General features: G+C 47.3%; 2 protein-coding genes across 3 annotated transcripts in view; one reads left to right on the plus strand and one right to left on the minus strand.

Moving 5' to 3' along the window:
• Ift140 (intraflagellar transport 140) overlaps positions 1-27,833 on the minus strand; it is a 95,802-nt gene that overhangs the window by 18,720 nt on the left and 49,249 nt on the right. The gene's annotated exons all lie outside the window — the stretch shown is intronic.
• On the plus strand, positions 72-26,409 carry Tmem204 (transmembrane protein 204). The gene is made up of 3 exons (XM_004873743.3): positions 72-1,118; positions 8,841-8,996; positions 25,614-26,409. Exons 1-3 carry the CDS (start codon positions 851-853, stop codon positions 25,856-25,858), a joined length of 669 nt encoding a protein of 222 aa, XP_004873800.2. The 5' UTR covers positions 72-850; the 3' UTR covers positions 25,859-26,409.

The raw sequence follows: 27,833 nt of genomic DNA on the forward strand, positions 1-27,833 counted from the left end.
GGGAGGAGGTCTGGTGGGGGTGGAGCAGGCCTGAGAAGTCTCTCCAGGCCTTTCCCATCAGGAAACACATCCTGTTAGTGTCTGGCTCTGTGGCAGGGCTGCTATTTGTTGCAGTTGGCTACGCCCTCCCCCTCACCAAAAACAGCCTCAAAAACAACCATTTCCTCTGGCTGAGAGACAGAGGGAAACTCGAGCTTACACACTTACACACACACACACACACACACACACACACACACACACACACACACACACACACACACGCTTCCTTGCAGCAGGCACTCTGCTTTCCAGGACCTGCCACTTGTAGCAGAGGCTCCAGGACAGGGCCCAGGCAGCAGAGAGGTGGCTGAACCTGCACTGCTCCCACAGCCCTGATCAGAGCACCTCCCTCAGCAGGTTCTAAGGAGCATGACGAGTTCAACTCCCTCTTGAGTTACTTTCTGTTTTCCGCTGCTGCAGCCGAAGAGGTGCATGTTTGTGGCCTCCCTGGCCTCTGGTTCCCAGAAAGACGGCATACTCAGAACTCTGGATTCTCGCTGGTGCCCCTGTTTCCTCTCCGAGATGGGCTTTGCGGCGACTGGCTTCAGCACAGACTTGGCCCTACTCCAGGTTCAGGAGGGAGGATAAGGCAGGGCTGTGAACGACTCACCTGGACCTGTCCCATGGGCCTGTCCCCACACAGTTGCCATCTCTGTGTGCCTGGTGGGAACTGCTATACTGCCTTTGAGAATGAGTGGTGATGTTCTCTAGCCGGCCCTAGTAGCATCGTGGCTCTCTCTGGATGCAGAGCAGCTGACTGTGACTTGGGATTCTCTCCGAGATAAATGGACAGCACTGACAGTCAGCTATGACTGTCCAGAAACTCGTGGCCATAGCTGTGCTGGTGGCCTTGGTTTCCCTCATCCTCAACAATGCAGCTGCCTTCACCCCCAACTGGGTGTACCAGACATTGGAGGATGGGCGCAAGCGCAGTGTGGGGCTGTGGAGGTCCTGCTGGCTGGCGGACAGGGGCCGGGGTGGCCCTAGTCCTGGGGCCAGAGCTGGGCAGGACTGTGAGATGCTAGGCTGGGGCTCGGACTCGGCAGGTTTCCAGGAGTCTCGAGGCACTGTCAAACGTGAGTCTGCTTGTGTTTCTGTTGCCTTCTGAGGGGATCGGTGAGGGGAAGCTCTGCCCAGGCCACCAGGGGACAGGGAAGCTAGGCCCCATGCCCACCCTTACACTAATGAGCAAGGCTGCATGTGTTTTCCTGCTCAGCCCAAACTCTGCCTCTGGATCCTCTTGCAGGGAAGTCACCTAACAAGGTGGGGGCTTTCTCTCTGACGTTATGCACAGCTAAAGGATGGACAACTAAACAAATCAAAGGAAAGATTCTCCTTGGCTGAAAATAAGTATTAAATAGGTAAAATAAACACAGATGAGTAAGAATATGTGACTGAGTCTGAATTCAAGTCCATGATGGTCAGGGCCTTTAGGGATGTGAGCAGGGAGACTGCTGTGGTCTGACAGTAGCTGGGATGTATGGAAAGGGACCAGGGGAGGCTAGGTGATGGCAAAGTGCCATCCCACTGTCTTAAGGTCTGTTTACAGTGCTGGAAGCTGGACACTTGACTTTAAATTAGGTTTGAGGGTGCAAATATGAAGAAACTTGCTACCTAATATGTAACTGCTGGTGGGGGCCTGACTTGCAGGTATCCCAGTTCTGTTGCAAAACACTATATAAGTCTCAAGGTTAGGGTTCTCCAACACTGCTCTTTAAGGAACAAGAGACTTAGGTGAGGCATCTTTTCTGTGCTCAGAGGGAGTCCTGGCCACCTTGGAGTAATGGACTGCATATGACTCACCTGGCAGCCCTGCCCTTGACTTTGGAGCTTGGGTGGGGAATATCATTCTCATTTCACAGGCAAAGAAATGGAGGCTTGGGGGCCGGGGATTTAGCTCAGTGGTACCTGGCTCATAAATGTGAGGTCCCGAGTTCAATTCCTGATACCGGGAAAAAAAAAAAAAAAGAAAGAAATGGAGGCTGGCAATAGGACTGGTAGGCCTCCTCCTTTGTCCTCCACAGGCAGGGGGCAATAACCTTCTTTTGAGAAAGATCTAATTATATGAACATTTTCAAAATTTCTACAAGCTCTCAGAATTCAGTGTATTTTGAGAAGCTGGATAAACAGAGCTGAATTTGGGTCTGTGTGATGAGTCAGCAGAGAGTCCTTTCTCTGAATTCCATGATTATTTTGACTAAACGAAGCCAGGAACCCCATGGCTCTGTGTCTAAGCCTCTCATATGGGCTTTGGCTTTGCATAGCCTTGGAGGCCTTGGTGATCAGGAGGCAAGGATGCAGCCCCAGGGCTCACTCTGTGCTCTAGGACCAGCAATGGCTCACCTCAGGGGAAGAGAGTCCCAGTCAGGCTCAGCTCTATCCTAGGCCTCAAGGCCTCCTGATGGCCCAGGTGTCCCCTGGCAGCTGAAAATATGGCACTACTTCCCTCTCCCTGCCTCTTGCATCTGAGTTGTCACAGGGCACGTGGTGAAGTCCTAGAGCATTTTGTGTAGCTGTCCCTCTACTGTGATCTATCACTACAGGCCAGTGGGACACACAGGGCCCTCATGACCTCTTCCAGCCTGTGTCCCTGTGACCATATGGTGGTCTTGACTGTTGCCTGCCTGCAGCCCTCAAAGCTTCCCCCGTCCTGAATCTGCTGCCCTGCCTAGAACATCTCATAAGCTCCTAGGCAATTCTTTCTTTTTTTTTTTTTTGTACCAGGGATCGAACTCGGGTCCTTGAGCTTGTGTAGCAGGCGGCGAAACCACTGAGCTAAATCCCCGGCCCTCCTAGGCAATTCTTTAAGTACTCTTCTTCAGTTAAAATGGGATTTGCAGGTGACAGACTCTCAATGAATCGAAGCTACAACTATTTGTTCAAACAATGGAAACGCCACTGAAAGCTTCTTGGGAATGACAGACAGAACTTAGGAAAATAGGCTAAATGGATAATTTTGGTTGCTGACAAAACTAACACATTGAAACTGAAAAACGATAGGAACAGGCAGCTATAAGTCAGCATTTCCTGAGGGGAAACTGCAGATCCTAATCCATGGGCTTGGGCCATGGGCCATGGGCCATGTGGCTCTGTGCCAGTGGTCTCAAGGTGGAGGCGACGATGTTGGTTCTTTCTGTCTTCTCCCCTCAATGAAGTTTGCTCCCTCTGGTGCCAAATACTACAAATTAGCTTCACGTGCTGCTCTCAGCATTGAAGCCCCCTCCAGTCACACAGCTTAGTGACAAACTCACTGCTCAGATCCACATGCTCCCATGTGCCCAGCCTGACAGATAGCCAGCCACCTGCTGCTGCCTTATATCATGCCTGTGGTCAGCTTTAAGAGCACTCATGCAACACTCCCCTACACAGTCCAAATGGTCTTAAAATCAGCCTTCCAGGAAGGGACAAGCTGCTTAAACATATTGCCTGGATGAAGGAGTCAGCTCAGGGCTAACAAACATCTTCCTTCACATGGAGCTGTTGTTCTTTATAAAATCCTCCGACACACATCACCAGCACATCAGCCAGTGTCGCAGGTCTGACTGTGTGGTTTCCTCACAATTCCATCATGAGAACCAGTCTAGGGAACAATGAGGATATAGGACAGGTCACATAACCCACACCGTTTTTTATGGGCATGAGGATATCCTTAGAGTTTCCAGATGTCACTGTAGGGACTGGAAGGGACATCTGCCAGCTCTCTATGCCCTGAGGTCCTTCCTAAGGAACAGGGGACAAGCATGTGGACTACTCCATGATTCTTTGAACTTTGGTTGGGTGCTGTGCTGGTGGGTGTCAGTGTGCTGGGTCAGGGGCCAAGGGGTAGGTCCAACACTTGTCTGGGTCCAGGGCCGGTGCTACTCTCACATTACTCTGGGTATTCATGGAGAGGGGTGGGGCAATTTCCCACCAGCTGGCCATTATGTACCCTGTGGCCATCAGGGCTTTTATTTCTGACCAAGGACTCTCTTCCCTGTGAGAATCTGGGGGACTGGAAACATTGGGTCCACTTGACTATGAGTCTCATTCTCTGGTCCTCATTTTCTGTCTCATCTTTCACATTCATTCTGTGTCCCATGGTTCATGCACTCTGTTAGACACCCAAAGTCCCAGGACAAGCAAGAACAGATGAACATACAATCGAGCCTTGGGGCAGATCAGCTTCACCACAGCATTCCCTCAGAGGGAGTCTCCACTCCTGCTCTCAGGAAAGCCCGAGAATCTCCATATACCCTTGTGCCATGCAAGACATCAAACACTCCTGACTAGATAGGCTGGCTGGGTGGGCACTTGGCTTGACCCTCTGCTTGGCCAGATACTCTGTGCCACATTCTCACAGGGACCATCTGGGGGACACAGGAACAGATGAAAGGCCAAGTGGCCCCCTGGGGAGGATGGGATTGGGGCTGAGAGGTGCAATTCCATCCAGAGCACTTCCTTTCAAGTGGCATGGTACTCTGTGAGTGTTCCCCGTGGTGATCCATAGGCAGGGGACCAAAAAGGCGGCCTGTGGGGTGGCTGGCTATGGTATGCCATAGTCTGTAGCACAGTGCTGCATGCTTAAAGTAGCCAGGAAAAGAGACAAAGAGAAGAGCCAGACGAAGAGGAGGAGGAGGAGGACAGGAGGTCAGGGCCAATGTCAGGACAGGCCAAGGGTTGGTCTGAACTACCTTCCCGGCTCTGGCAGTGTAGTCTTCTGGTACTGGGGATCGAACTCAGACCTTGTGCTTTCGAGGCAGGCGGCGGAACTACTGAGCTAAATCCCCTATAGTGTAGTCTTCTGGTGTAGTTTTCTCCCAGGACTACACACCATGCAGAGAGGCCCTCAAGCCACTCTCATCCTGGCTTCTCCTGGCCTTCCAGGAAGTGCTCAGAATGCCAGCTTTGCTGTTCCTGTACCATCAACACTCTATACATTTTTTTTGGTACCAGGGCTCCAACTCAGGACCTTGGGATTTTGAGGCGGGCACGGTGCCACTGAGCTAAATTCCCCAGCCCAACACTCTACACATTTTAACATCTCTCTAATTCTACCATCTTTTAAAGTAGCAGAATCTCTGGAGGATCACATAAATGGTAAAAGAGACTATAAAGAATGTTAAATGTACAGATTATGGAACATCATAAAGAATACCAACCTTCATCTTATGGTCACACATGATTTTCTAGATTGTATTGGCAAGAGTCTTTGGAGCACACAGTCCTAACATGTGGACAGAGCCTCCTAAGGACTTGAAAGCCTGGACTGGGCCTCCTGCACACAGCATGTAATTACCAGTCAGGGCTGGCTGTGAACCAGTGTAAGGAACCAAGAGAGATCTGGCAAATTGACCCAGCTCTCCTAGTCCCCTCCCCTCACCCTTGGAACCGAGGACCTTTTGGCCTCGGTTCCCCATGTCCTGTGTCTCAGTGAGCCATACAGTGCTGTGCGTGAGTCCCATGCCACAGGGCTGCCATGCCACTGCTCAAGGAACATTTCTACAATCCCTTACATTTCTAGCCCTTCACCCTCCACTCCTCTATCCACACCATTCTGGATCCCAGTGCCACCCTTCTCTATTACCAGCTGTGCCTGAGCTAGGGAGGATGGGTTCACCTGACAGCTATGTGCCAGAAGTCTCCTGACCACCAGACCAGGCTCTTCTCAGCCTGTCTGCATAACTTCCCTTCCTAAAGCATCACACAGGTGTGTTAGGGTCTCTAGCAATCTGAGTTATGTTTTGTGGTTATCCTGAGGATCAAAGAACACAAGCTCTTGGTCACCAGCAGTGAAGCCTGTTGGTGGCTGCCTGCTTTACTACAAGAAGAGTAGGGGAGAGAGGCAATGCCATGGTGCTCCAGCAAAGCAGGAGGGTCCAGTAAGTGGTGACTGCTGTCCTATCCAGCAGCTCCCATCTTTCTCTGGTGGCATAACTGTTGGGTCATGGTGTATGCACTGCTGTGACTGTCTAGTAGCTTGGGGGCCTCATATATACATGCAGCTCTTTTGTTTGTTTGCCTGTTTTCTTGAGACAAGGTCTCTCTGTAGTCCAGGCTGGTCTAGCACTTAACCATATAACTCAGGTTGGCCTCAATTTTAGATTCTCTTGCCTCAGCCTCCAGAGTGCTGGTATTACAGGCATGTGTCACCACAACCATCCCACACAGCTCTTTACATATGTAGCATATGATAAGGCCTACTGGCCTCAGAGCTGGTTACATCACCACCAGGTTGGAGCAGGCATGCTGGAAAAGCCTAGGATATGGGAAGGGCCTCTCAAGCTCCAAATGACAGAAGGAGACAGCAAGGAGGAAGCATCTCAAAATACAATGGGGAGAACAGGCAAACCCTTGGTGGTGGGAAGTAGCACAAAACCTATGAAAGACTGTGACTCCACAGCCTAAATATAGACAAGACAGCAAGAAGCATGAATCACAAATCTCATCCTGGCTGAAGACAGGTGGGTACCCTTGGGGCCCTGGACAGAGACAATGGTCCCATGGCACAGGATTCCATGAGCATGTCCCTCCCTGCTCTACTCATGTACGGTGGTAACTTTCCTAATGTTGCTTTAGTGGCCTAGAAAGACCTGAAGGAAAGGGGACCACACTTCATGGGGCTTTAAATAAATGCTCAGTGCGACCCCATGCTCCTGCTCCCCCAGCACATAGATGTTTTTCCTGCAGTATCTCTCAGTGATCCGGGTGGTGAGGAGGCCTCTGGACACAGCTGCTCCCAAGAGCAAAGCTGAGACCAAGAATCGAGCAGACATCTCTGGCCAGCTGAAGGACACTTCTGTGGCCTGGGGACTCTTACCTTGAGGCATGCATATCTTCTTACAGCTTTACCTCACTCTAGGTGGTTACCCACCAGCCTGAGGGTCTGCTTTTGGTGTGCAGGTGAGGGGAGCTGGGGGCTTGGCCATGGGTAGAGTAAGTGGGCAGAGATGCCTGTTGTGTGCCCAACAGGGTACAGGATCTAGCACAACATGGCAAGAGAGGCTGATGCTGAACCTGAGAGCTTTAAGCTAAACTGTCAACCCAAATTTCATTTCAATAAACATTTAAGTAGAACCCTATAGAATTGCTGATATCACCAACAGCAGTTCAAAGTAACCCTTCAAGCGAGGTGAAGTGGCACATGCCTGTAATTCCAGCTACTCAGGAGGCTGAGACAGAGGGATTATAAGTTTGAGGCCAGCCTGGCAACTCAATGAAACCCTATCTCAAAATGAAATATAAAAAGGGCTGGGGATGTACCTCAGTGGAACAGTGCCCCTGGACTCTATCCCTAGTACCACACACACACACACACACACACACACACACACGTAACCTTTCCAACCACTTAGGAGCTCACAATGTACAGTGGCCTGTCCCCTCCCCTCAATGAAAACTATCACTGAGGGCCAAGGCTGACACACCCATCCACCCATGGTTGAGTAGACCACGGCTAACCTTCTCCCAACCACCTCTGACTTCCCATCAATGCTCTGTAAGGAGCAGGCTGAGCACCTAACAAGTCTCTGGAAGCAGGGCCTTCCTCTTGCTGGCCCTACTCAGTCACAAAAACTGCATGAGCCCTGGTCAAATGAGACTCGGGTCAGGCTCTGTGCCTTCCTGGCCCCATTTTGGCCAGAATGATAATCAGTGGTCATCTAAGAGGAAAGTCCTTCAGGACTCTAAGATTCTGCTTGTTCTTACACTTGTGATTATGACATTTTCAGTGATCTAATTTTTTTTTTCTTTTGTACCGGGGATCGAACTTGGGACCTTGTGCTTGCAAGGCAGGCGGTGGAATTACTGAGCTAAATCCCTGGTCCTCAGTGATCTAATTTTAAAGACCAATTGTATATTTCTCTTTCAAACTTTTGGAAGAGTACCTTGAAACCTCAAGGCTAGCATTTTGAAGAGTCATTATTTCCAACAGTTTAACAGTGAATCAGAACCTCTGAACTAATACTTAATACTGCTCAATCACAAGAAGTAGACAATCTCAAGAAGTAGAAACACTCAGGTTGTTGTAAACATGCATAGCCCCCAGCCTCGAAGCACAGCCCCTTTCTTCCCCCTGTGCTCAACAGACTTGCCATAGATTCTAGAATAAACTGGAGCCTACAAAGGCCACCAAGGTTTTGCACAAGCTTCTGCACAGGGTATCGATGGCAGAGAACAAACTTCTCAACCGGACCTGCAACCAGCTACCCCTGCAGGCAGTGCCCTTCCTCTTCAGCTCACCCACCTTTAGCTCATGTTCTTCCTGTAGGGAGGGTGGGAAAGGGGTGAGGGGCAAAGAAGGTAGGGGCAAAGCTCAAGCACCACTCTGGCTACAGGAGGTTAAAAAGAGTGGAATGCGGTAATGGCTTCTTAATGTCAAAGGCCCAAGTCCTTAGCCTGTAAGGAAGGAGGGGGGTCAGCATGAAACTCTCAGGACCCAGAAAGGCTGAACTTGAGAGATAGCCAAGAAAGGCCTTCCGAGGGATACATGGAGCAGGGAACCCTGTACTGCCAGCACTGATTCCTCTTCCCATATTCCACCCACTATGTAGTGCCTTTGTGCAACAGCTATCCCAAGAAAAAAAATCATAAAGAAGGGCCAGTCCCCATTGGGATGCAGTCAAGCTGGGGTTGTGAGGAGCCTCTATGGGCCAGGGAGGTGCACAGGCAGTACCAGCCCTGGGGGTGGGGGTGGTGAGGTGCACCCAGAAGGTTCTGCCCAGAGAAAGCCTAGCAGAGATCCAGAATGGGAGTGGCCATCTTGGAGGGTAGAGGCCAGGCCTGCCTTTACTCACCACCTGTTTCTCTCTCTCACCCAACAGTACAGTTTGACATGATGCGTGCCTGCAACCTGGTGGCCACAGCAGCGCTGGCTGTAGGTCAGCTCACCTTTGTTCTAGGGCTGACAGGCCTGACTCTGATGTCACCTGAGTCCCAGTGCTGGGAGGAGGCCATGGCTGCTGCATTCCAGCTGGCAAGTAAGTACCCAGGGTAGTCACAGTAGTTGGCAGGCCTGCTGGGACCTCCTGATGTCACTGGGTGGCTTGAAGGGGGGCTGCCAGCTGTCCCTCCAAACATGGCCACAGGCAGGTCCCATGTGTCATACCCATTGCTAAAGGTAAAGCAAGGGAGGAGTAGGTACTCAAGGCCTAGGAGCTTGAGGACATGACCACCTGGGTTTGGATCTGTCCCACCTCTGTCCATTTTAAAAACAGCTCTAGGGCCAGGGATTTAGCTCAGTTGTTCCGCTGCCTGCCTCGCAAGCACAAGGTTCCGAGTTTGATTCCCAGTACCACCCACCCCCTCAAAGCAGCTCTAGCCACTGGGGTGACCTGCTTTGCTTTTTCAAGCCTGTGGGGATCATCCCGACTTGTCCTTCCACTGTCCCTGTAGGGTACCTGGCAGAGGGTCACCTCAGGTCTCACCCCAGCCTCCTGCTATCCCCCAGCAGCCAAGGTATGGCAGGGAGGTCAGAATGTGGGCTCTGCTATAACTGAAGCTTCTAGAGGCCCTAGCTGGGGCCAACGAAGGCCCTTCTTAGGACTAGCAGTAGAAGGCAAAGTGAGGATAACATGTCCAAGAGTAGAGAAGGTACAAGCACACACCCATGCTCCTATCCTGGCTATTAACACAGATGCAATCCTAACCTGGCCTCCCTGAGTCCAGGGGAGAGAGCTCTGGTGAGGCCAGGAATCCCAGCTTTGAGGAGCACTAGGTCACCAAGAACAGAGCCTCCTCTACACACTGAGCCTACAACACCCTCCCTACTGCTGGGGTAGCGCCTCCTGTGGGTAAGGTGGGACAAAGCAGAACACCATGCTGTTTTTATTTTTTTGGTACTGGGGATCAAACTTGGGTTCTTGGGCCTGTGCAGCAGGCGGTGAAACCACTGAGCTAAATCCCTGGCCCCGATGATGCCTGTTTTTAAATGGCAAAAGTGGCGGCACTATCAGAAATAATCCGTAAACTTGTTCTGGGAGAGTCTGGAGCAGTGTTGGAAACTATGGCAGTTATCCACCTGTAACCCCCAATGACAGAGGGTCTCTTGTCTATCCTGTGGGCTCACAGGATCATGGTCAACTGGAAGAAGTAGGAAGTTTGTGGTGCTCACTGGGGGCAAGCCAGCTCTTGGTCTGGTCCACAGGACTAGAGTACAGGGAACCTTTCCTTTGTGGTACACAATGGCAGTCTTTCCAGTGTCAAATGCATCGTTCCAAGAGAGGAAATGGCAGGATATCCGAAGTGAATCATTCTAGGAATAATGGGTCCTGGGCCCTTCTCTTTCTTGAGAAAGGCAATTTCCAGAATGGGGCTGACAGGTATTCATGTGCTGGGAAGCGGCCTGATGGGAGTCAGGAAATTGGGCTAAACACTATGAATAGAACGAAGTGTTGTCCTGGGCAAGTCACTTCCCAAAGCCTGGTCAGAGGGAAGGAGGAGGGATCCTGAAGTCCTGGTAGAAGAACACAGGGCTTGGTGGCAAGAGACATGGAACCACATCTTAGTGGATGTGAACTTGGGCAAATCCCTGAAGCAACTGCAGTTTACCCAACTGCAGAATGGGGTCATTTCTGTCTGCACTGACTGGCTCTGAGAAATAGTGAGATAGGTGAAATGTGAGAGAGGATTAATTCTGCCTCCTTCCCTCCTGCACAACTGAGTGTAAAAACACAAACATTCCAAATGACAGGACATGTTTAGGAAAGTTGCCCATTTTGCCCTCCGCTGAACTTAGGGGCATAAAACAGAGAAACAGTTTTCCTTGTTTTTTTTGGTACCAGGGATCGAACTCAGGACCTTGCGGTTGCAAGGCAGGTGGGCAGAACCACTGAGCTAAATCCCCAGCCCCTTATCCTTTTTTTTTCCTTTAAATTCTTTTATTGGTACCTTTTAGATATACAATACATTTACATTTATCATTGGGTGCTTGTACCTGTACATGATGTATCTTGGTTATTTTTTTCCCCATTACCTGTGTGCCCTTCCGTATTTACATAGATTTCGTTTCCAGTTTTTTCTTTTCTCATAATTTTTCCTTTGCCTTCTTTCTTTTCCCCTTCCCCTCCCACCACCCCTACACCTTTGGACCTTTTCCTATTTCAAAATATAAACTATTCGTTTTAATCATTTTAATCCTTATTTACACTTTCAGTTTCTCACACTGGAGAAACTCTGGTATTTACACATGTGTGTCCTATTTATTTCACTTATGAGTATGGCCTCATATGCATCCACTTAGCTATAAATGTCTCTAGTTTGTCGTTCTTTATGGCTGAGTAGTACTCCATTTTATAAAAAAACCACATCTTCTTTATCCAGTTTCCAGTTGATGGGCACTTGGGCTGTTTCCAAGCTTTAGCTATTACAAACTGTGCCACTATAAACATGGGTGCACATATATCACTGTGGTATGATTCTTTTAATTCTTTTGGGAAGATACCCAGCAGGGGAATAGCTGGGTCAAATGCCTGTAGCCCTAGTTCTTTGAGGTATCTCCATACTGATTTCCAGTGGTTGCACCAGTCTGTACTCCCACCAACAATGGAGAAGAGTTCCTTTCTCCCCACACCCCCGCCAGCATTTGTTATTGATTTCTTGATAGCAGCCACTCTTTCTGGGGTGAGGTGGAATCTCGGTGTTTTTTTTTTTTTTGTACCGGGGATCGAACTCGGGTTGTTGCACTTGCGCAGCAGGCGGCGAAACCACTGAGCTTCAGTGTTTTCATCTGCATCTCTCAAATGACCAGTGATGTTGAACATTTTTTCGTATGTTTATCTGCTGTTTTTACTTCTTTGTCTGAGAACTGTCTGTTCATTTCAGATGCCCATTTTTGAATTGGGTCTTTGAATTGGGGGGGGTGTCTGATTTTTTTAAGTTCTTTATATATTCTAGATAGTAGTCCTTTGTCTGAGGCACAGCTGCTAAAAATTTTTTCCCAGATTGGAAGTTGTCTCTTAGCTCTGTTGGTGGTTTCTCTTGCAGTGCAGAAGCCTTTTTAGTAAGATGAGATCCCAGTTGTTGATTCTTTGTGCTAGCTCCTGTGCTACTGAGGTTTTGTTCATAAAGTCTTTTCCTATGCCAATGTCTTGAAGAGTTCTACCTAACTTATCTTTCAGCAAGTTTAGAGTTTCTGACTTAATATTTAGATCTTTAATCCACTTTGATCTTAGTTTAGTGCATGGTGATAGGTATGGGTCCAGTTTTAATCTTTGGCAGGTTGAAATTCAGTTTTTCCAACACCATTTATTAAATAGGCTATCTTTCCTCCAATGAGGGTGGTTGGCTCCTTTGTCAAAGATGAGGTGGCTGAGTATGTCTGAAGTTGTTTCTGCATCTTCTAATCTATTTCACTGATCCTTGGGTCTGTTTCTTTGCCAGTAACATGCTGTTTTTATCACAGTAGCTTTGTAGTATAGTTTCAAGTTGGGGATTGTGATACCCCCAGCCATGTCTCTGTAGCCTAGAATTGCTTTTGCTATTCTAGGTCTCTTCTGGTTCCAAACGAATTTTTGGATTGTTTTCTCTAGTTCTGTGAAGTATATTGTTAGAATTCCAATCAGCATTACATTAAACCTATATATTAGTTTTGGAAGTATGGCCATTTTCACTATGTTTTTTCTTCCTACCCAGGAACAAGGGATGTCTTTCCATTTTCTTATATTCACCTCGATCTCCTTTATCAGAGTGCTGTAGTTTTCAGTGTAGAGGTCTTCTGCTTCCTTTGTTAGATTGATTCCTAGATATTTCTTTTTTTTTTTTTGTACCAGGGATCGAACTCGGGTCCTTGTGCTTGCGAGGCAGGTGGCGGAACCACTGAGCTAAATCCCCAGCCCCGATATTTCTTTTTTTTTAGATGCTATTCTAAAAGTAATTATTTCCGAAATTTCTCTCTCAGTGAGTCTGCTATTTGTGTATAAGAAGGTAATTGTTTTTTGAGTGTTGACCTTGTATCCAGCTACTCTACTGAATCTGTCAAGTAAGTCTAGAAGTCTTTTGGTGGAGTTTTTTGGGTCTTCTATGTAAAGCATCATATCATCAGCAAATAATGACAGTTTAACTTCTTCCTTTCCTATCTTTATTTATTTCTTTCTCTTTTCTAATTCCCAGCCCTTTATTTTATTTTATTTTTTGGTACTGGGGATCAAACTCAGGTCCTTGTGCTTGTGCAGCAGGCAGAGAAACCACTGAGCTAAATCCCCGGCCCCCAGCCCCTTATTCTTGTTTGTTTTGTTTTTGGTACCGGGGATCAAACTCGGGACCTTGTGCTTTCAAGGCAGGCACTGGAACCACTGAGCTAAATCCCCGGCGAGCCCCTTATTCTTAATGAAGCCATGGACCTCTACCATGAGCAACTACCTAAAATTCCATTTGTTCAAGAAGAAATGGAAGATTTAAAAAATGTGATTGGAGCCGGGTGTGGTGGTGCACACCTGTAATCCCAGCACTTGAGAGATTGAGAGACTAAAGCAGGAGGATTGCCCTGAGTTTGAGGCCAGCATGGGTTACATAGTAAGTTCAAGGCCAGCAAGATACTATCTCAAAAAAAAAAAAAAAAAAAAAAAAGGCTGGAGAAGTTATTATTATTATTATTATTATTATTATTTTGAGACAGGGTCTCGCTATGTAGTTCAGGGTGGCCTTGAACTTGTGGTGATCCTCCTCCCTCCGTCTGCTGAGTGCTGGGATTACAGGTGTGTACCATCAAGCCCTGCAAAAGTTATGTTTAAAAAAGATATTTTAGTGACACAAAAAATAAAAGTAACAGTTCTTGACTGTGAAAATAATTCCCTCTAGCAGGATAATCAAACTGATCACTATTTTTCTTACTATGTCTCCCTTAGACTCTAGAGTTATTTGAAGTACCATGAGTCTGGCATGTCAGAATGGACAGCCTGCCTCCAGAAAACTCGTTTCAGGAGAAGAGAATGTTGCTCCTAAATAATGTATTTTTTTTTAAAAAAAACAAAACTTGGGAAAAGCCCTCCATGAAAAAAACCTGACTTGTCTTTTACCAGGCCTGGGGTAGAAGCACTAAGGGCCTCTTAGGGCCTTATCCTGTAATGTGTGAGGGGAAGGCCAGGGTACCAGATCCCATCTCTGAATATTTCTAGGCCAGTATGACTTCTGAAAAGATTGGACCAGTCTCTATCCAAAAACCCTCAGACAGGTGGAGGCCAGTGGAAAAATCCAGTGTGCTGAGGAGTAGGCCTGGGTAGTTCTGCCAATGTCTTTTGCCTTCTCATGCTGCCTCGCTTCTTGTTGTCTGACCATCACCCACAAGTCTGTTTTGCCCAAAAAGGAAATGCATTTGGCCTGTTTAGACTCATTTCATTGACAAACAGTACAGAGAACAGCTATGTGCCTTTCTTCTATCACACTGCTAATTTTAGCGCTGGGTTTTTTCCTGTGCTTGGGTCTGTTTTAAAGCCAGAGAGAGACTATGGGGCGCCAGGATGTCCTGTCACAGGACGAGGAAACGCCTGCTATTACCTGTTGTCAAGCAAACCTCGAGTCCTAGGGCTGGGGTGAGATGGGCGGGCAGGGGGAGAAAAGATGCTAATGAAAAGAGGAAAGGAAAGTACTAACGAATGGAGAAGGCTCAAAAAACCTGGAGGCTACCAATAGGAGCAATAAACTGAGGGGAGAACTCCTTGCTTGGCTTAGAGTGGGGGGGGGGTCTGTGCTTACACTCATTTCTTCACTCTATTACCATTTCTGGACACCAGTGCCACACTCACGAGGACTTGGGTTGGTAAGACTCAACCCTCTATCCTGAAGGGCAGCAGCTCCAAGGGACCATAGGAAGTTACTATTGGTGTGGGTCTGAAATGTGAACATCAGGTGTCACATGGTTTACCGTACACATTCAGCCAGCACATGCAGTGCTATTTCCAATTTTATTTTTGGTACTGGGGATAAAACTCAGTACCTTGTGCTTTCGAGGCAGGTGGTGGAACCACTGAGCTAAATCCCTTGGTCATGTTTCCAATTTTTTGCAGGATTTTCCAAACCTACTTTTATTTTATCTTTTGGAAAAATTCCTTTCTGCTCCTTATTCTATCAGTGTGCTGCTTGCACACTGGATGCCTCTGTGAAAACCTGCACTTTCCCTGGGAAGGAGGTACACTTTGTGTGAAAGCAGCAGGCCTAGATATGCAAGCACAGTGTAGCCAGAGGAGCACTGTCACAGTCCTCAGGAGACAGGGAAGCTGACAGTATTTCAGTTGTCATGCGGCAGTGCCATACCAGTCTCCTTGCTGTCTTCCCAGCTTCTTCCTTCTTCCTCCTGTCTTCTTGGTTCTTTCTGTGGTATCTGGTACCACAACAGGCACACAATGCCTGAGTTTTCCTATTCTCCCTGTCCTGAGGCCCTTCTGGGGAGTGACTGGTCCATCAATCTATCCATTGGCTCATGCAAATGTAGCACACACAAGCCTTCCTGATAGTGCCCAATGGTGAGATCTCTACTCATGTGTTCATCACCCCAGTGAAGGATCTGATATGAATGGATCGATGTACTAGTATGGCCACCGATGGGGGCTGGCACCCTCCTTGCTGTCCCTGAGCCCCTAGTGTGAGCAGCTGAGCATGCAGGCCTTGCCATTGAGGCCTGAGTGCCATCTCCTGCCCTCTTCACACAGGGATTTCGTGTAGTGCAGGTCTTGCAGCTATCCTCTCTTGGGCTTTCTCTGTGGGCCATTTTCTACCTTCTCTGTTCTCTTCTTTTGTTTTTCTCAGAGCCTCTTCTCTTGTTTTACCTCTGCCTGTTTTTTTTTTGTACTGGGGATCAAACTCAGGACCTTGTGTTTGTGAGGCAGGCGCGGTGCCACTGAGCTAAATCCCCAGCCCTGTTTTTTTGTTTTGTTTTGTTTTTTGAGACAGGGTCTTGCTATGTAGTTCAGGCTAGTCTTGAACTTGCTATGTAGCTCACGCTGGCCTTGAATTTGCACTGATCCTCCTGCTCAGTCTCCCAAGTGCTGGGATTATAGGCATGCACCACCACATCCGGCTTCTCTGTTCGTTCATGGTCTCTATTTGTGCACAAGGGATGCAGAGGAAAAGGAGTGCTGAATGGGTCAAGATGAGTGGCTTGTGAAAATAGCAAGTGGGTATTAACCTCTGTTCCTGTGCCACCATGTAGCACCTGGAGCAAGGAAGGGAGCCAGGGTGTGTCCCTAGCCGCTCGGCTCAGGAGGCTCTTCTGCTCTCCATGGCTCCTGAGGACACTCCCACTTCTCTCAGGTGTGTCCAAGCTACAGCACTGCTCAGGAGCAGATGGCCTGGGTTCTGCACCTGATGCTTTCCTTGTCTGCCAGGAGTCCCTGGATGCCCTCTGTTGTTTATGCCATCTGCACGTGCAGTGGAGTATGTGACCCCAACTCACGGTGCACTGTCTTATGTTTGCTGGTGCTTTCACTCTGGCCCTCCCTTGCAGTCCTACTGGGTGATGCCCATACTGAGGAACTAGTACCCCAATGCAGAACTCAGGCTCTCTCACCATACACCCTGGGTGGGCAGGCTGTCCTTGGAAGAGCTCTGTGGGCTTCATGTGTCTCAAGAGCATCCCTCCTACCTTCTCCTCCAGTCCTCACACAGAAGCCCTGGTGCTGCTGCCTATGACTGACTCAAAGATAAGTCTTGGATGGGACAGTTTAGTGACTATGCAGAGCTATGTATCAGGTTCAAGTTACATCTTCAAAGGGCAATGCCTGTCACTGGAGCCTTGAGGGGAACTCTGCCGCCCAATGCAGTCTAGTACGAGCATGCATTGGGGTTAAGTTGGTGAGACCATCCCTGTCCCCTTGGTCAGTGGCTGCATGGCATCCTTCATCAGTCTCTGGGAAGGCCTATGGCATCCTAATGAAGCACAGGGCTCAGCACTGTCTCCCTTTTTTCCTGGAAGCCTTAGAGATGAGAGGTGGAGTCCTGACAGGTGAGAGCAACTATGTGACCCTGAAAGCCATGCTTCTATCCTACTTCCTCTTTTAAAAACAAAACAAAACAAAACCCTCTTTTATCCAAATTATCACTATAATTCATATAACCCACTTCCAATCCCTTTTTTGGAAAACAGTAGTAAATAGCTAAAAAAAAAAAAAAAAAAAAAAGTCCTGAGCACAGCACAAGCACCAATCTATCTCTGTGATGCCCAGGGACATCCTGAGGAAAGGTTGTATATAATAGTTGACTATTTCATGCTTTATCTTGAGCTGCTTTTGTGGTGGCAGCTAGGTCTTTCTCTCCTCTTACAGCAGGCATCCTTTTATGGAAGCTAACCAATAGGCCCAGGCTTGTGCAATACAGAGCTTTCTTTTTCGAAACTGGTGAACTTGCACTTGTCCATTTTTTTTTTTTTGGATACCATGGATTGAACTCGGGACCCTGTGCTTACGAGGTAGGTGTGGTGCCACTGAGCTAATCCCCAGCCCATGCACTTGTCCATTTCTGACCACCCATGTTTCGATTTCTGTAATTTGGTCTCCATGGAAGCTGTAATGCTTCACTGTACATCCTCAGAAATGGTCACAAAGACTGCTCTGATGCTGGACTGTATGTTGCTATCTCCTGGCTCAGTCAGCATGGAATCTGCTCAAATGGTGCCACAAGCCTAATCCAAATTCATACTTACTAGCTTCCTTTTTCCTCCTCTGGAATAATTTAATTTCTTATGATACCAAAACTTATACTCATACTTAGTTTATAGCCCTGACGATGCTGATGCTATCAGTCCTCAAAGGGTCAGTAGGGTTGATAAACATGTACTAACTAAGCATCTCAGGCACTGGTAGGGATTTTTTTTCGGTAGTGGTGATTGAATCCAGGGCCTTTATACTGAGCTGTACCTCCCAGTCCCCCTTCTAAGCTTTTAAAAAATTTTTTTGACAGGGCCGGGGATTTAGCTCACTGGTGCTGCGCCTGCCTTGCAAGTGCAAGGTCCTGAGTATGATCCCTGGCATTGGAGGGGGGTGGATTTTAAGACAGGGTCTTGTTAAGTTGCTAAATTGCCTAGGCTAGGCTCAAACTTGAAATCTTCCTGTTTCAATTTCCCAGAGTACTGGGATTACAGGTGTGTAACACCATGCCTGGTGCTGGAAGGGAGTTATCTGCTGTTTTCTTAGACTTGGGGGACCTTGTCATGGAAAAATATAATTTTTCAGTTCGACGTCACTGGGTCTGGAACACTCAGTTTTCTATCTATTTTACCTAATCCCCAAGCATCAGTGTGTATCCCAGCCACAACTCCTCATCTCTTCTTCCTCCTCCTCCTCCTCCCACTCCCCCCTCCCCCTCCACTGAGACCACTTGGGAGCTTTGGGCTTTGTTGGAAGCACAAGACCTCATCACCCCAAATCTCCCTTTATAGACAACCATTTGGGTCACTACCATCTTGCTGTACACAAATGCTACCCAGTGGTGTCTGAGACAGTGTTCTCTTTAAAATCCAGCCACACGGGTCTAAGTTATAGGCACCTTGCTTGCTGGTCTGCAGCCATATGAGAGCACCAGGGGTCATCCCCAGGGTCTTTCCTCTAATGCCACCTGCACGTATGTTTCAGTTGTTCCAAAAGGAAGGCCTTGTGACAGAAGCCACAGCCCTGGGAAATAGGCAGGAAGGAAAAGAGAGAGGAAAGGGACATGTTCTGGCCGTGCTGTAACTCACACCGCCCGCGGCTGGCCAGCTCATAGGAAGAGGCTGTTTGCTTTGGCAACACAACTTCATGGAGATGGAATCAATCCCATGTGCAGACTTTAGTGTTTGCTGAAGCTCTTCTCTTAGATTTGTTTCTGGACAAACTGATTACATCACTGAAAGAAGTTTTGGAAGAAGTCTTCAGGGGAAAGGATACTGAGGAGAAAGGGAACTTTACACTGGAGGGAATGACTAAAGTAGGAAACTCTGAGCTGAAGGCCAGCCTCAGCCACCCTGGTCTATCTCGTTCCAGTCCTTGGTATCTCTCCCAAGCAGAAAAGGTCCTGAAAGTCAATGCAAACTTCATTTCAGGATGATGTCCATAGTACAGTTTCATCATTGTTAGGAAATAAAGATTAGTGACACTGGGAGTGTGTGAAGCCATGCACATCTATTTTCCTGTGCTTTTTACTGTTGACATATGGAACACAGGGATGATCCTCTCAAACCAAATACCTACTCAGTCTATAAGGCCTCCTCTGTTGGCTCAGAGCAGGACTTGTATGACGGCTGCATGATGCTCTCTAATGGTTGTATCCCAGGCCTGTTCTGTATGCCAAGGTCCCATCTTTGCAGGAGACGTGACCCTGAGTTGGCCTTATCATCTTTCCCATATGTGCTCAGGTTTCCCCAGGGGTTCAGGGTCTGGTACAGTGTTCTGAAGGTCCTGTCCCACTGGGGTAGGAGAGGACTTCTCCCTGCTCATAACCCCTTTCCCTGTTGATATGTGTTCTAAGTTGAACCAAACAAAACTGAAGTTGACAATGGTCTTTTTTTTTTTTTTGGTACCGGTGATTGAACTCAGGACCTTGCACTTGCAAGGCAGGCGCCGGAACCACTGAGCTAAATCCCCAGCCCAACAATGGTCTTCATACAGATGAGTGATGTGAGTGTGAAACTTTAGTTACCTTTCCACAAGGCACAGATGTAGAATTTCTATTATTGTGGAAAAAAAGCAAATGAAGTGCAGCCTCTGAATTGCATCCCAGCATGAGAAGCAAGTCACCTGGAACTCTGCAAAACCAGCCAAGTGCCATGTGCTGCTGAATTCCAACATGTGGTTTTTAAGACTAATGACGAAAGAGGTGGAGATTTGGTTTGCTCATTTTTCCTTTGTGAACTGTGTTCATCTGTTGGGCTCTGCATTCATGCCTGAGCTACTATCTTTATACTAACTTAGATTTATAGAAGGTAGGTGGCTATGTCCAGGTCATTTGTGCACATATGAATTTGCACTTCTTACTTTCTTTTTTTTGGTACCGGGGATTGAACTCAGGTCCTTCCGCTTGCGAGGCAGGTAGTGAAATCACTGAGCTAGATCCCTGGCCCTGCACTTCTTTAATCAATGTATCCACATGGATAAAAGATAGTGTTGAAAAAAAAATATTTTTAGTAGATATATGTTTTGAAACCCAAGTTTGCATAGGTAGTAAGAAATGCAGCTAACCACGGGGGGAACCAATACATAGATTAAGTGGTTAAAATAGTCTTACCCATTTTCAAAACATACTATGCTGATCTTAAGAAAGTTAGCCAAGAACTAGGGGTACAGCTCAGTAGTAGAGTAGTTGTCTGGAATGTCTGAGGCCCTGGGCGTGATCCCACAAACTGCCCAAAACAAAAAGAAGTCACACTAAAGTAACATGGTTAAGTAACTCTGTGATGTTGGTTGATGTGGGTAGGCAGGGGGAGCAACTCTCACGTCTGGTGCCCTGCCAGTGGCTAGGCCCCTCACCCCACTGTGGGCCTGAGGATGCAGCCTGTCAGAGCTGGGACATGCCATGTTCTCATGCTGCCAACATCTACTCCAGGATGTCACGTTTCCCCAGTTTGTTTAGAGTTCAGTACCTACAACTTTTGTTTAAGTCAGACACTCTTATCAAATGCCACTCCCTGGGAGGGTGGGCCAGGCGTTACTCCCTAGCTCCCACAGGTGCAGCAGTTAATTCCATCTTTATCCCAGAAATGCCAGTTTCTCAAGAACAAATCAGTGGGCTACAGCCATCTGTGAGTGCTAGCGCTAAGCCCACCATGGTCCCTGGCATTTGAGTGGGTCTCGACAGGTCAGGTGAATACAGGCACACATGGCTAATGCAAATTGGTTCTTAGGATTGACATGCCCTTCCATGGACCTTGAAAGGCACCAACTTCAATGGGGCTTCAATTAGAAAGCCTATGATGGCATTCCCTTTGTCTCTTTTCTCACCGTTTCATGCTGCATTCAATTCTGTTCCACATCTGCTATGATTTGCCTAGAATCATTTAGTCAGCAAGTAATTACTTATAGTCCTTGGGGAACCACAGTCAATGCGTGGGATGAGCTCCAGCCCCAGAAGTCTGCCCTCCAAAGGGGAGTTGTCAGGGCCACCAAAGGGTAAATACACAAAAGAAGTAATGATGTGCACAACTCTAAGCTGAGCCTCAAAGGATAGAGACAGGTTCCCCTTCTCCCAGGACACATCCAGGGCAGACGGATGTGGCACCTTTGAGGAAGAGCAGAAAGGGCCAGTGATTGAGTCAAGGAAGCTAGTGGTGGTAAGGGAAGAGATGTGATATCAGGCAGGGCCATAAGAATGAGGTTTGGAGTCACATTCTAAGGCAAGGGAAAGCCACAGAGATGATTTATTTATTTATTTATTTTTGGTACCAGGGATCGAATTCAGGATCTTGCACTTGCAAGGCAGGCATGGTGCCACTGAGCTAAATCCCCAGCTCCACAGGAGTGTGTTAAGTATATGAAGGACATAATGCATATTTTATGAAGGTCATAGTGGGCTGTGGGAGCAGTGTGTTAGAATGCTGGATGCCACATCCTTAGCAAAGGCAGTCAACACAGCCACAGGCCTAGAAACATGGAAATACACTGTCTGCTACACACCCAGTTTCTGCAAGCGCTTGTTGACTGCAGAATCTGAATAGCTGCACTTGGAATTATTGGCCACTTTCACTGGGAAATATCCATACAAAGAATCAACAAAGGTGGGTGTGGGGGCACACACCTGTGATTCTGGCAGTTGGGAGGCTGAGGCAGGAGGTTTGCTGTGTGTTCCAGGCCAGACTGGGCTATACAGTGAGTCCAAGGCCAGCCCTGAAGTACACAGCAAGACCCTGTCTCAAAACACAAACAAACAAAACCCCAAAAAACAAATAACTACAAAAATGAACAAAGCATGTGTGACTCCTGCAAAAATGATGAGATGATCCTAACCCACTCCCCTCCTTCTCCTGAGCTCGGCCAGCCATGTCCAGATTTTTTTGGTTGTTTTATTCCCTGGGAGTTTTCCTCAGAGGCAGCTTGCTGAACTGAGCCTGTGTTTAAGCAGTGTACAGAGAGACTCTCCTATGTGTGTCCCTTATGACTCCCTGGTGCCGTGTCCAAGAGTCCCCTTTCCCTGTTGCACCGCAGTCCACTGCTGGGCTGTCCACTCCAACTACGTGTTCCAGAGGTAGCTGATATGAGGCTGTAACTATGTACCAGTTCCATTCATTGACATTCCTGGGTATGGAACTGCAGGTGACAAAGCCATACCTTCACATTCCTGCATGGCCTTATCCATGAGAGGACGATTCCTCTGCTTTGCATGTGCCAACACTTCAAGTTTGTTTTCTTGCTAACCTTTCCAGTCTGGCGAGGCCATCTCAGTTATTTCTAGAAGGCTCAAGATCAGCTATTATAATCAAGTTCTAGTAGCTCACAAGAGTCCAGAGAAAATGATATCCAGACCCTCTCTATACATTAGTGATTCAGTCCAATCCCAAGTCAGACAGGGAGCTAAGAGGGCAGGGCTCCACCCTGCTCAGTAGTTTACCACAAGGCTGTGAGAAACCAATTCCTTCACACTGTTTCGGCTTTGTTCCTTTTTCTTTTTTTCTGTTTTGTATTAGGGATTGAACCCAGGGCCTTCACACTGAACTACATTCCCAGCCCTTTTTTAATTTTTTGAGACAGGCTCTTGCTAAGTTGCCCAAGTTGGGTTTGAATTTGTGATCCGCCTGCCTTAGCCTCCCAGAGTGCCGGGATTACAGATGTGCGCCATCATGCCTGGCTACACTGTTCTGTTTTAATGAAAGATATTGGGGAGTTAGACATGGGGCCACATAACAGATTTTAAGAATGTTTCTGTAGCACACACAAACTCAAGGGAAGAAGCTTGAGAAAAAGGAGAATAGGTTTTGCCATGCAGAGTGGGTGAACACCTGGTAGCACTCAGCTGCTGCTGTTTGGGCAAACTCCCTTAACTCATTCACTGTGGTGGTGACTCTTTGTGCTCTGGCTCTCCAGCCCTCACACACTGCCTTGCTTATTATCCTTCCTCTTGGAAACAAGGTGGTGCCCTATGTAACAATCTGCTTCAATTCCACTTCTTCGGCTCCTGAAACAACTACAATGAACTCCCTTGGTGCCCAAAGATGTCAGCAAAAGGAGGGAATGAATGCTGAAAGTATTTTATTTCCATTTTGCAAAACATCAGTTATAACTGCTTTACTCCACTAATATAAAAGAAGTCATAAGAAGAGCATTTGTTCTTTAGTGGAGAAATGCTAGAAGTTTCCTTTGGTCACAGTGGAGTGCTATTTTTACTAGAAAGGAAGTATCTAGAAGTTCTCCACATATAAAAGGCCCCAGAAAGTACTACAGAGAATTCACATAGATTAATCACTGTCACTGTTTAGGACAAAGTAGAGGCAGGCAAATGTTCAATTCATACTTTCTGGAAGGTATGGTGATGATGAGATCACAATGTTTGTATTTTAGAGAAGTCAAGCTTGTTATCTCCTTTCTCCCTCTCTGTCCCCATCTCATCTCTTTTTGTCCCCATCTTTCTCTGCTCTTTGTTCTGAGGCCATGTATGATTGGGTTTTCTGAGGAAAGCAAGGAATGCTGCTGCAAGTGCAGGGACCATCCTAAATGGACAAATAGGTGTCAACATGCAGGCCAGTGGTGGGACGGCTTGAGGGTTCACTTGGCCAGAGCCCAGCGAGGGATGTGGACAAGTCCAAGAGGGGCTACAGTATGCTCCAGGCCTGCCTCCATGATGGAGAATCTCGTATATTTGGTACAAGGAATAATGGCACCCAAGTCACCTGGATAGATGGAGGAGCGTGGGAAGAAGTTGGGCTGGCCTTTGGTAGGGGCAGCTCAGGGCTCACTGGGCTGCCCAGGCCTCTGTTTCTGCCTGCTTTTCTCACTCTTGCTCTAGCTGGGTCTTATGGCCTATGAGGCCATTTCTGGTGAGTCCTTGAAGCTGTAGGGAAGAACAAAGCCACTTGGGCAAGCACCTGGGCAGCAGCATGGAGAACCTTTACCTTCATCCCTGCTGTTATGGCTTGTATTTAGATGTCCCCCGCAAAGCCTCATGCAACTATAGGTGGGGCTTTTTGGAGGTGGCTGGATCTAGGATGTGTGATGCTAGGATCAGGGATGTGATGTTGGGATAGACTTATGGTGTGATGCTAGGATTAATGGTGTGATGCTAGGATTAAAGGTGTAAGGGCAGATAGCCTGGACAAAAATATAAAAGACAGAAAGAGGGATGCTGTTGCTGATCACTTGCCACCTGCTGGTTATTGCTTTTGCTGCCTTCTGCCTTCCATGAACTGTTTCTCCTCTGTGATGCCCCTCTGCTAAGCAAGCCATCCTGCCTTGGAGCCAACTGATTATGGACTGAAACCTCTACAAACTGTGAGCCAAAATAAACCTTTTACTCCTTTAACTTTGGGTGTCAGGTATTTTGTCTCAGCAATGAAAAAAGTAACTAAGACACCTCCCATTTGGGTTTCCAGCCCAACTGAGACCTGTACCTCTACCAGTGCTGGATTTTCTATCAAATAGCAGGGTCTTATTATTCAGGCTGACACATTCTGGGCAGGTAACCCTGGTTTTCCTTTTCTTTCTTTTTTTTTTTTGGGACCGGGGATCGAACTCGGGACCTTGTGCTTGCGAGGCAGGCGCCAGAACCACTGAGCTAAATCCCCAGCCCCTGGTTTTCCTTTTCAAAGAGCCAATGAAATCAAGTCATTGGCACTCCTTAAAGAACACTACAAAAGTAAATGAGCTGAACATGGTGGCACACCTGTAATCTTAGTAATGGGGAGGCTGAGGAAGGAGGCTCGCCATGAGTTCAAAGGTAGTCAGCCTGAACTACACAGTGAGACCCTGCCAAAAAAAAAAGGTAAATGAGAGAGTGATATTAACTCCTATCTAAAAGAGTACATACCCGTATTGGTGAAGGCAACCCACAACCTACCCCTTCTTCCCTGGTGTCAAGACTCCAGAAAAGGGAGAAGAGGCAAGGAAGAAGAAAACCAGATGGAGGAAATGGGGGTGGGGTACAGAGGCCACAGGGAGACCTGAAACCAGACGTTTCTCTTTGGAAGGAAAGGAAACCAGGCACACCAAAGAGACACTTGAATGAGGACCTATCCTTGCCCTGCCCTCTTCCCACACATGCAAGTTCCAGGCTATCCTGAATTCAACAAGCAAACCTCTACTTCCTCCAAAAGCAAAGCTGTGAACAAGAAAACTCTTGACAACAAGAATATGGACTAAGTCAAATAGCACTCTGCTTCTAGATAAGATTTAGGAAATACTGTGTTTGGGCTTTGAACTAACTAAGCACTTGTAAGAGTTAGAGGTGGATTTAGTACAATTTAATACAAGGTTACTGCTGGGTCTGTCTGGGGCTCAGGGAGTTAGGTGTGGGTGCTGTGAGGGGAAGTGGCCTGAAACCTAGTGGTTCCTGAGATAGCACGTTGGACCTCATTTCCTTCTGCGTTCCCCACAGTTTTCAGGTCCAAAGGCCATAAGGGCTCACAGAAGGCTCAATAAGAAGCAGCTCAGTACCCATTCCGAAGAGCTCTGGCTCAGAGTAGGCCTTCCTGAATACTTCTTTTCCATCTGCAGGCTTTGTGCTGGTTATTGGTCTGGTGACATTCTACAGAATCGGCCCCTATACCAACCTGTCCTGGTCCTGCTACCTGAACATTGGTGCCTGCCTCCTGGCCACCCTGGCAGCTGCCATGCTCATCTGGAACATTCTTCACCGAAGGGAAGACTGCATGGCACCCCGGGTGATTGTCATCAGCCGTTCCCTCACAGCTCGGCTCCGCCGGGGGCTGGACAATGACTATGTGGAGTCTCCGTGCTGAGTTACCCTTCTCAGGACGTCACTGGTGAATATCCACTCTAATGGAATAGTCTAGAAACCAACAGGCTTTCCTAGGCCCTGCTTATGCAAAGGCATGGGATAAGTCTGGGTTACCTATACACAACATGTACGATACTCATGTACATTTAATATGTTATATAAGAATATATCATATGTTTACGTATTATGTGCATCACTCTACTCCTGACAGCATCTTCCTTGGCTGGCGCAATGTGGCTTCACATCATGCACGTTTCCAGGGTGGAGATGAGAGCCTGAGATGGGCAGGAGGTGGTGTGGGTGCCCTGCTCTCTACCTTTGTTTGGGATTAATTTATTCTGCATCTGCTAAGAGGGTGTTCTTGGTTACATTTTACTTTTATAAAGCAGAACACTAAGGAAGCTTTTCATGAAGTGTCCATGACATTCCTTGAGTGAATCAGAATTTATAACCAGGCAGCAATGGTTTTATGCCAGAATTAGGTTAGTAGTGTATGTTGTGTTCCTGATCATTTTTCTAAATTAAAATAAATGCAAACTTCTTAACTCTAAATCCAGTGTTTTATCCATTTATACTAACACATGGGGGAAAAGGATTTGATCAGTTTTCCTACGATTTTTGCAGGCTGATGTTAAGGGAAGGGTTAAAAGGACCCTGTGGGTGCACACACTCTTTTTTTTTTGGTACTGGGGATTGAACTTGGGACCTCACGCTTGCAAGGCAGGCGCCAGAACCACTGAGCTAAATCTCTGGCCCCTGCACACACTGTTTTTATCCATGGTTCCAGGCAACTGAATCTCAGAAGTCCATATTCCCATGGACTCTGAAAACTATGGCCCTGGGATGGTAGATCAACAAGTGGAGTAGGAGGGAAGAAGTCTGCTAGCTTTTCCCCAAGGAAAAATTCAGCGTCTTTAGTGGAGTGTTTGAGGGGCTGCAAAATGCCCCCAGAGGCCACACTGCTTCCAGATAGGTGCATTTTCGTAGCCTGCAAACTCCTTGGATTGGGTGGAAACCATCTAAGATCTGTACCCCAGGGGTCAAAGCTGGCCCATAGAAGCCTAAACTTCATATCTGCAACTGTTACCAGGGTCTGGTGCCTGGCTGGACATCTGCTCTGATCCAGCCACCATGAGGTGGGGAGCACAGAAGGAATCTGCCAGAAGAGGAAACCAGCACTGGAACCAATACGAGAAACAGGAAATAATTCCTCTGGACATTTGGCCACCATTCCTCCTAATAAAAGTCTAGCTCTGTTGCTTGTAACCTTCTAGCAAACTGAAGGTGATCAGCTTGACTTTTGGAACCCATGTTGTGCTAGGAATTTGTCTTTAGTCAGAACAAACAGTGAAATGGATCACATTGATAATGACTAAAAAGCACTATGGACTGACCATATATGACACAGCACACAATACAGAAATATCCACAATGCAGCACACTGGTGCAAGCAGGTAGCTCTTATCTTCTTTCCACTTGATTTTTTTCCTACAAAGGATTTTTATTTCCAATCACATGTTAAAAGTAATTGTCAGTATTATGCAGAGAGCTACATAACAGTACACTAATGTTTTAAAATTGGCCATATAGTCAGTTTTGGCTCTGTGATAATTTCATAGTAAATAAGGATGACCCAAAAGACACTGGGCTTCACCATGCAGCCTCTCTGGGTCACCTCTTGGTCTACATGGCTAGTACGGAAAAAGGCCCTTCCAATTGCACTAAAGGCCTGGCCCTACCAGTTTAGAAAGACAGTGGATGAGGAACCCACATTACATTAGTGTTGTGAAAGGTACCTTCTGCATTATAAAATAATTATTGCAGATGATGGTTGCTCTAAGCACTTGAATTTCTCACCTTTCTTTTCCCACAGTGTCACTGCTGCATAATTTTCCTACCCTTTTAAAGCTAAAATCTATCAACTGATCTTGTGACGAATTTCTGAGTTTGCTCAGGAATGCAGGAAGATCCTTGTT

The sequence above is a fragment of the Heterocephalus glaber genome, unplaced genomic scaffold (genome assembly GCF_053883595.1).
Source record: "Heterocephalus glaber isolate CG9 unplaced genomic scaffold, H.glaber_assembly_v1.0 deba00001781, whole genome shotgun sequence".
Classification (NCBI taxonomy): Eukaryota; Metazoa; Chordata; class Mammalia; order Rodentia; family Bathyergidae; genus Heterocephalus; species Heterocephalus glaber.